At 42.5% G+C, this 10,081-nt stretch overlaps 1 protein-coding gene and 1 pseudogene across 1 annotated transcript; one reads left to right on the top strand and one right to left on the bottom strand.

Moving 5' to 3' along the window:
* Nucleotides 1-240: 240 nt before the first annotated feature.
* LOC105159297 (uncharacterized) lies at nt 241-795 on the top strand. The gene has a single exon (XM_011076308.2). The coding sequence runs from the start codon at nt 241-243 to the stop codon at nt 793-795; it is 555 nt and encodes a 184-aa protein (XP_011074610.2).
* Nucleotides 796-4,199: 3,404 nt separating this feature from the next.
* On the bottom strand, nt 4,200-5,347 carry LOC105159298 (small ribosomal subunit protein uS2 pseudogene; annotated as a pseudogene).
* Between the last annotated feature and the right edge of the window lie 4,734 nt (nt 5,348-10,081).

A 10,081-nucleotide genomic window follows, 5' to 3' on the forward strand; every position in this document is an offset into this window, starting at 1 on the left:
AAACGGGACCTGCGAGACCACCACCTGTGCAGGATCAGAAGGAGAGAATACCACCATGTCGAGGAATAGATAAACAGAGAGATGGACGTGAATATTCATTTGTGACGGGAGATTGAGTCGAGAGGAGAAGGGGAAGGAACTTGTCGTATATAATACGTTTGATGCTCTACACTTAATTGATGATGCAGATGAGATACCACGGGGTCCTAATCATAGCAGCCCCTTACTTGGTGATCCATGATGAATGCAGCAATATGGAATGTTCGTGGCCTGAACAAAAGAGACCACCAGCTAGTTGTGAAGGACATTATTGCTGAGTTCAGGTTACAGTTTCTTGGTCTTCTTGAAACTCGAGTTCGTTTTAATAATGTAGCTGCTATTCAATCTTTCTTACTGCCACAATGGAAATGGTTTATGGATTATGGTTTGGTTGGTAATTGGGTATGGATTGCGTGGGATGATAATTTCCTAGATGTTGATGTAGTTGAATGTGGTACCCAATTTATCCAGTGCCTTGTTTTTATACGATCACTACATGAGTCAGTTGCCCTTACTGTGATTTATGGAGCTTCGGAGGTGGCGGACAGGAGGGAGTTGTGGGGTGCTCTAGAGACTATTGCCATGCAAAATGTTGATGTACCGTGGCTTATTGGAGGGGATTTCAACGCGGTGCGAGATCTGAGTGAAGTATGTGGAGCATCGGGTGATATTCGAATGGCAATGGAAGAGTTTAATTGCTGCATTCAAAATGCAGGATTACTACCATTGCCCATGCAGGGAGAATGGTATACATAGCATAACTGCAGTACTAATCCACGGAACCTTTGGAAAAGATTGGACCGAATACTGATTAATGATAGATGGATGGCTCGGTTCCCGACATCAAGTTATACTAGTCTCACCCCACGAACCTCAGATCACTCACCGTTGATACTTAATGGGGATAGTCAACAACAATTTGGAGGTATGTTTCATTTTGATAATTACCTCACTCTTTCTCCAGAGTTTATTCCCAGTGTGCAGCAGATCTGGCAGCATAACATCATAGGAGTCCCAATATATGTGGTAACGAGGAAACTCAAAGCATTAAAATCGGTATTTAGAGAACAGAGGAGAAAAAAATGGGACTTATCGCACAATGTCCAGCTGGCTAAAGGGTTTCTTGAGATGGCACAGTTACTTGTTAGTTCAAACAGACAGGAGGAACTATTCTTACAGCTGGAACACTGGTGTCGGACTGTCCTAGCTAAAGCAGTCAAACTTGAGCAGAATATGCTTCAATAGCGTGCAAAAATGCAGTGGATGAAAGGGGGCGATCAATGCTCTTGGGTGTTCTTTCGTAAGATATCTCAAAGAAGATCGGCAAGGAGAATCTTACAAATCAATGATGATCAAGGAACTACTCAAACAGAACCAGGAGCAGTAATCAATGAGTTTGTCACGTATTATCAGAATCTTCTCGGGGGGGAACGACGACATGATGTGATAGACCTTCGTTTCCTTCGACGATGGGCTAGACATATAATAAGTGATGAGGACGCTAACTCTTTACTCTTACCATTCACAACAGACGATGTCAAGCAGGCGGTTTTTGACATTGCAGAGGACAAGGCACCGGGGCCGGATGGGTATTCATCGGGTTTTTTCAAAGCCGCATGGACTATAGTGGGGCAGGAGGTATCTTTGGCAGTGCTGGATTTCTTTAATACAGGCCAACTCCTGAAGCAGATAAATACAACACTTTTGGCACTCATACCAAAGGTACATTCCCCTATGTCTATTGGTGACTTTCGTCTGATTTCTTGCTGTAATGTGTTGTATAAGATTATCGCAAAACTCATTGTCCAACGGTTAAGTGTAATACTGGATTGGATCGATTTGCTAAATGGTCGGGGCTCAGACTAAACGTGCAAAAAAGCCAGCTTATAATATCACGTTCAGCACAAGGATTACGCGAGGAGATGCTGGCAGCACTCGGATTTCAAGAAGGAGTCTTACCATTGAGGTATTTGGGACTACCTCTTTTATCTTCTCGATTAACAATTGCTGATTGTCGTCCTTTATTATTGAAAATTGATAAACATATTACTGGCTGGGAGGGTATGACTATTTCATATGCTGGTAGAGTACAAATTATTAAATCTGTACTCATGTCACTGAGTTTATATTGGGCGTCGGCGTTCATCTTGCCAAAGAAAGTTACAGATGAAATTGAGAAGAAGCTGAGAACTTTCTTGTGGAAGGGGACAACAACCAGTGGTTACGCCAAGGTAGCCTGGAAAGATTTATGCCGGCCGAAGGATGAGGGAGGATTAGGACTCAAGGATATTTCCATCTTGAATCGTGCATTAATGACTAAGAAGCTTTGTGATATTATTAGGTGCGATAGAACCTCGATTTGGATTGAATGGCTTTACCAGGGTCGGCTACGAGACACTTCCATATGGACGATTAAGGAGCATGGAGGCTCATGGGGATGGCAAAAAATTCTTAGGCTACAGGTTTTTCTCCGCCCTATGGTGGACTATCAGATTGGTGATGGGATGAGATTTTATCTGTGGTAGGACCCGTGGCATTATCTTGGCCCTCTGAGTGACACATTTCCACGGGGACCGAGACTACTCGGATTGGAGGAGTCAGCTAAACTCAGTATGGTGATCAGTGGCGGAGAGTGGCATTGGCCTCCTATCACTGATTTTGAGTGTCTGGAGATTACACATGCATTACCCACAATCCATGGAGGGGAGGACCGCATTGTTTGGAGATTTGATCATGGACAACCTATCGCTCAGGCTCTTTACAAACTATTTGATCCACTAGGACCGAAAGTAGGCTGGTCTTCGCTACTTTCGGGATCACTTAAGATACCACGCCATTTATTCATCCTATGGCTTGCTATACTTGGCAAGTTAGCCACGACGGACAAACCATGGCTAGCCCACCTGGGCCCTTGTACTCTGTGCAACGAGGGAGCAACGGAAACACATGACCACTTATTCTTCCAGTGCAGATTTAGTCGATAATGCCTCACTGCAATTCAGAGAATGGTACGATTTTCTTGGCCCAATAGAGACTGGATAACAGACATTGCATGGGCTTCCCGAAGATGGAGAGGTAAACACATTGTTAACATGTCATATCGAGCACTTTTAGCATCATGTGTTTACCACATTTGGAAGGAGCGAAACTTGAGACGATTCGAGCACACCGAAAGGACACATAGCACCATTGCTTTGTTGATAGTTGAGGATATCAGACAACGGATCCATAGCATTACTTTGAAAAGTTCAGTTAGTACACGAGCCTTATATAGACTATGGCGTATCTCTTGGCCTGTCGAGGGAGAAACCAACTGATGATCACATTGTTGTATTGTACTACTTTGTTACTTAATGAAACTTACATTTACCAAAAAAACAGAAATTGAGAAGAGGTTGAGGAACTTCCTATGGAAGGGTACAACGTCTAGCGGCTACGCAAAGGTAGCCTGGAAAGATGTGTGTCGGCTAGCAGATGAGGGGGGATTTGGGTTCAAGGACATCTCTACCTTGAATCGCGCATTAATGAGCAAGAAATTATGTGATATTATCCAGTGTGAGAGGACATCCATCTGGGTTTAGTGGCTTTACCAAGGCCGGTTACGGGACACATCAATTTGGACTGTCCGTGAACATGGAGGTTCTTGGGGATGGCGGAAAATACTCAGGCTTCGTCCTTCGCTCTATCGTGGATTACCAGATTGGAAATTGAGGTAGATTCTTTGTTTGGCAGGACCCGTGGCATCACTTGGGTCCACTTATTGAGTGGTTCCCTCGTGGTCCACACCATCTTAGACTTGAAGAATCAGCTAAGCTCAGTTCTGTGATTTCGGCAGGAGAGTGGCAATGGCCTACCATCACGGACTTCGAATGTTTGGAGATCACACATAACCTACCGTATATTCTTGGAGGTGAGGATCGGGTGATATGGAGATGTGACGAAGGGCAACCTACTACTCAGACACTCTATCGATTATTTGATCCCCCTGAGCCGAAACTAGGATGGTCTTCACTACTTTCGGGCTCCTTGAAGATTCCTCGTCATTCATTCATCTTATGGCTCGCAATGCTCGGCAAACTACCTACCACGGACAAATCATGGCTATCCCACCTAGGGGTATGCATATTGTGCGATGAGGGAGCTACGAAATCTCATTCACATTTTTTTTTTAATGCAAAATTCGACTAAATTAACCATATAATTCTTATGTTGGCCAAAACCCTATAAAACTTTGCTACAAAGGAGTCAACATAGGCAAGAAAAATAGTCCATGAGCTTCAATAAGAAAATTTATGGAGGGATGATCACGACAAGTAAAAGGCTCAAAACACATGGACTTAAGCGAATCTGATTCATTCCCAGCCACTTGGAGCAACACCAGGCACTACATCTACAGCAGGAGCAGCCGCCATTGGTGGGGCAGCGGCCGTATCCCACCCATCAGCTGCTACACCTGCATCAGCTGTCCAACTACTGGCAACCGGTTGAATTGCACCAGCCACATCAGGAGTCCATTGGGCATCTGGGATTTGACCACTGGACCAATCAGCACCAATTGCAGCAGCAGAATAATCAGCATAGTCTGGGAGAGCTGGAACTTCCTCTTCTTGTTGTTCCTTGGACTCCTCAGGCTCCCTGTAGAAAAATAGATCAACCATGACATCCCATTTGTGTCCTGGAGCAATGACGCCACGCATCTGCAGCACCATCCTGGCCAAGAGCCAGAACAGGCAGCCAATGTTGTGCTTCCCCTTGTTATTGGCTGGAATACCAATATCAACATAGCGCATTGGCGAATCAGTATCGCAAAAGGCAATGGTGGGGATGTTGGATAGTGCGGCTTCTTTAATAGGCTGGTGATCAGTTCTTGGGTCAGTAAGAATGAGCAGCCTTGGCTCACTGAAAGAAGTTTGCAGCTGGTTGGTGAATGTTCTAGGGGTGTGACGACCTGCACTCGCATGGGCACCTGTGTATTGTGCAAACTTTAGGACAGCCCTCTGACCATAAGGTCTGGCAGACTGGACAATGATGTCCTGGGGATTCTCGATAGCAACAATAACCCAGCAGCCATCTGAAGCTTTTCCCATGTTTTTCCAACGTTGATGATGTAAATTCCATCATTACGCCTCTTGAAGACGTAGCGCTCCATCTGAAAATCGCAGTTCTTGGTTCCTAGGTGAACTTCGGATGCCAACATCATCCGTATGTCGTCCTCTTTCATCGACAATATCCATTGAGCAGTCGCCATGGTTGAAGGATTCTCTGGTTTGCCGGTTCTCTCCTCCTTCTCTGCTAGGTTTCGCTACTGCTCTAATCTCATTCACATTTATTCTTCCGATGCAGATTTAGTCGTCAGTGCCTCTTTGAGATTCGCAGATGGATTTGTTTTCACTGGCCCAACAGGGATTGGGCAACAGATATTGAATGGGCGATGCGGAAATGGAGAGGTAAGCACATTATTAATAGCGCTTACCGTACACTGCTTGCATCGTGTGTCTACCACATATGGAGGGAGAGAAACTTGAGGAGATTTGAACACACTGAGCGGACACCGGCCACTTTGAGTATCCTAATCGTAGATGACGTCAGGCAGAGTATTCTTAGTGTTGATTTAGCTTCGTCAGTCAGTACACGAGCATTGTATAGATTATGGCGTATCCCTTGGGTTGAGGGAGAAACCATTTGATGATCACATGTTGTACTGTACCATTACTCTTTATTAATGAAATTTACATTTACCCAAAAAAAAAGGAAAGAAAAAGCTCTTGTTGCAATTATTGAATCAATAGTTAACCCAGAGTAGGCTGCTTGAAAAAAAGCTCTAAGCCTTTCGCTCTTCCCCTCCCAACCCCGGCTAACTTTTTTCCTAACTACCTTATTCATGAACCTTTTACCCTTAAACAACGGGAGTTATGTCCTATCCCCCACGGTTATGCCCGATTTCAATTGAGGAGAATGATTGGACCTAACCCTTTATACAGGCTTGCTTCTTTTCCGGTCCAGGCTAGTTCGCAAAACCTAGACTCCCATGGCTCGCTTGGAAAACGTTCGTATGTTGCTAACCTCTTATTCTCCTCCTACCCTTGAACTCTTCTTGAATCGAGGAGTTAAAGCTCAGCTAGGGCTGTTCCTCTCTCCAATGGATGAGCGGAGAATAGCATTCTGATCTTCTTTCTTAAGAAAACCTCAGTGGGGCGTGCCCCAACCATAATCCAAGCGGGCCCAATGAGAAGAGACCTGCCCTCCCACTCTCTCTCATTTATTCAGCGAAAAAAACTACATAACGGGGGCCCTTCCGTTCAGAGGGAGCGAATCCACTTTTTTATGTTTTCTGGGGGGATCCCTTGCATGACCAAGTCCAAAGTGGAACATACTTGTATAGTAAATATGCAGAAAATAGTAATGAATTTTCATTCTTTCCAATTCCAATAGGAAATATTATATCGGAGGCTTTTTGCACAACTCACGGATTTGCCCTGTTCGTTTAAAGCGAAAAGCATCCTTTGGAGATCTGGAAAGGAAGACTCCCGATCTTTTTGTCGTCCTTGAAAGAATCTCTCTCGAATGACTTTTGTCAATTCCCATTCGGATAAAGAGATTTCATTTTTGCGATGATTTTATTTTTTAACGAAAAGTGGTTAATAGCTATATCCCTTAATCGTGCTTGCTGCTTAGGGGTTGCTGGTGACGGTGCCGTCCTATTCGGCTTCTGGCTTTAGCCTCAGATTTGTGCTGCCTTTCGTCCTTCGCTTGCATCTAATAGCTTATAGGCTTCTTTCCTTGCTGCACTCATTCTCTCCGGAAGTGACTACTTTACTTTCTTATACTAGCTATAGCTTACCGCGAATACTGAAAGAACTGGCGATTTACTGCTGCTCTTTGTGCTTATTTACCTTAGGGTCCCCTATTCAAGCATCATAACAGGCATTATAAGACTGTTTGTAGTGTAGGCCGTAGGATCTCTTTCATTCATTTCTTTTAGTGTCAAGTCAGAACGAGAAAGAAAGGTTTTTATTCGTCAGCCAGCGAATCTTATGAAAACATGAAAAAAAATCCAATAGATTTAAAGCTTCTTTTTTGGTAAATCAATTGCGAAATATTTTTCTAGAATGCCCAATATCTCTTTTACATCTTCTAGGCGAAAATGTTCAATTTTCATAAGATCTTCTTGACTGTTATTCAAATCCAATAATGTATATAAAATGGACCTTTTGAGGCAATTATGGACCCTGGGAGACAATTCGGATTGATCAATAAAAATCGATTTCAATGCTATTTTCTTTTTGTTTTTTCTGAGTTTATCCAATTTATCGTGAAAAGTAAAAGGGGATAAAGGAACCGTGCGTTGATTGTCCTCTAAAGGTAAGTTTTCTTCTTCCTTATGTAAAAAGGGAATAAATAAATCAAGAAAATTTCGGGAGGCTTCATGAAGTGCTTCTTTCGGAGTTAAACTCCCATTTGTCCATATTTCGAGAAAGAGTATCTCTTGTTTTTCATTCCCATTCCCATAGGAATGAAGACTATGATTCACATTTCGAACATGCATGAATACAGCATCTATAGGAGAACTTCCATCTTGAAAGTTATGTGGCATTTTTATAAGATATCCGCGATTTCTCTCGGATTCTAATCCAATAGAAATATGAATTGGTTCTGTCAAGCTAGCTATATGCTGTGCATTGTCAATGATTTCTACATAAGGTGGTAAGATGATATCTTGAGCAATTACATATCCAGGACCCTTGACACAAATAGACGCGTCACAAGTTCCATATAGATTACTTAATACAATTTCTTTCAAATTCATTAAAATTTCATGGACCGATTCTTGAATACCCGTTATAGTAGAAATTTCATGGGGGACGTTCTCAGATTTTACACGTGTGATACATGTTCCTTCTATTTCTCCAAGCAAAGCTCTTCGCATGGCAATGCCAATTGTGTCGGCTTGGCCTTTCATAAGTGGAGACAGAATAAAGTGCCCATAATAAAGACGTTTACTGTCTGTTCTTGATTCAACACACTTCCACTGTAGTGTCCGAGTAGATACTGTTAATTTCTCTCGAACCATAGTAAATATTTTTTTTATTTGATTGAATTATTTATTTCTCTTGTTTCTCTGGAAATTTCTTCACTGTTCATTTCTACACACGTCCTTTTTTCGGAGGTCTACAGCCATTATGTGGCATAGGGGTTACATCCCGTACAAAAGTGAATAGTATACCACTTCTACGAATAGCATTTGCTGCTGCAGTTTGAGCGACAAAGGGTGTCCCTCTTCTCGTACCCTTGAATCCCCACAAGTACCGGCCGAGGACCAGGAAACCACCCAACCCCGGACATCTGTAACTGTGATAATGGTATTATTGAAACTTGCTTGAACATGAATAACTCCCTTTGGTATTCTACGTGCACTCAGTTCTCGGTATAGCTTTGGCCATATTGTATCATCTCATAAGTATGAGTTAGAAATATATGGATATATCCATTTCATGTCAAAAGAGATTCTTTATTTGTACATTGAGCCCTTTAGCGAGTCTGACTATCCTTGTCTTTGTTTATGTCTCGGGTTGGAACAAATTACTATAATGCGCCCCCGCCTACGGATTAGTCGACATTTTTCACAAATTTGATGAACGGAAGCTCTTATTTTCATATTTGTCATTCCTTATCTTAATTCTGAATCTACTTCTTGGTAGAAAATAAGTTTCTTCCAAGAATCAGAAATTAGACTCGAGAATCGATAGATCTCATTTGTGTACAGGGCCGTGGCACGACTCCAAGGGGATTGACAAGTTCTAAATGGAATATTTGAACTTACTTGGAATCCGCCACAAAGGATTGCCTAATCGCAGTTTGTCGGAAAAGAGTGGACAAGGAATGAAAATCGACATACTTATGTAGGATTCGTCTGTCTTGTCTTTGAGCGTAGAACTCCAACTTCGTATAGAGAGTTATCCAATGCCTACTCTTTCCTTTTTTCTATTTCTTCAAGGTCACTCTAATAAATGCATTCTGCTTTTCCCGCTATCTAATATAGACCTTTTACAGCGGCTATCAGGTACGTGCTGCTAACTAGAGAGCACAAGATTGTCTCTCAAGTAGGGCACCTATTTTATTTGACACATCAAAATCAAAATAGAATATCATATATCCAAGTATAGGCTTTCTCCCTAAACTCCTGAGCTAAGGATTACATTTATTGCGCCTTTGAACATGTCCCTCTAGCGTACCGAACTTGTGAAAAGCATGATTTCAGATATGCACGGACAAAAGTAGCTGCTTAGGTTGCATATAGTTGAATAGGAAGAAAATCCACAGCCATTAATGCACCTCGAATAGTCTTAGTCTACTATAGATATGTTGACAGAGACCTTATTGATGGATCTTTCGGGGCTCTTTCTTAATGCTGGAAGAAAGTCCTACTTAAATAGAAATAAAGTACCACTAGTATCCATACTCATTTATCACATCAAAAAGCCGGAGATGAACTTCATCAGGCATAATATGATCCACTTGGTTTAGCAGAATATCATCAGTTGCCCACCAGTCATACCAAAGCAGAATTTTAGACCCATCACTTATTCTTCACTTGAAGCCATTTTGGATAGCAGCAAGACCCTTGATAATTGACTTCATATATGGGGATGGGGGAAGCATGCCCAGGAGCTGGTAATTTTACCTGATTACTTCTCATCTATCTACCCCACAGCACTTCTACTCATAACTTATCCGACCCGAGATCCCATCCAAGTTTGCCGATGAGAGACACATTCTTATCTCTTGCTTTTCGAATTCCTAGGCGGTGCCTCTTCTTTTGGTTTTTTCATAGCTTCCCTTTTTTTTAGTAGGTGAATACCCCATAATTCTTTATCAGAACCTCAAAGGAAGGATCTAGCAAGCTTGTCAACAGCCCCACATATTGAAGAAAGGAGCCAGCAGGTTTGCATTGAGTAGATCGGAATCACAGTCACTGTGAATTGCACTAACGTGGCCCTTCCCGCCAGGTTTAAGAGCTTCGATTTCCTTCTTTCAGAACCTC

This window comes from Sesamum indicum, linkage group LG7 (assembly GCF_026168435.1).
Source record: "Sesamum indicum cultivar Baizhima isolate 11 linkage group LG7, ASM2616843v1, whole genome shotgun sequence".
Lineage (NCBI taxonomy): Eukaryota > Viridiplantae > Streptophyta > Magnoliopsida > Lamiales > Pedaliaceae > Sesamum > Sesamum indicum.

What these genes read in the sequence shown, in the direction of transcription:
- LOC105159297 (XM_011076308.2), top strand. Translation starts at nt 241, where the DNA reads ATGAATGCAGCAATATGGAATGTTCGTGGCCTGAACAAAAGAGACCAC.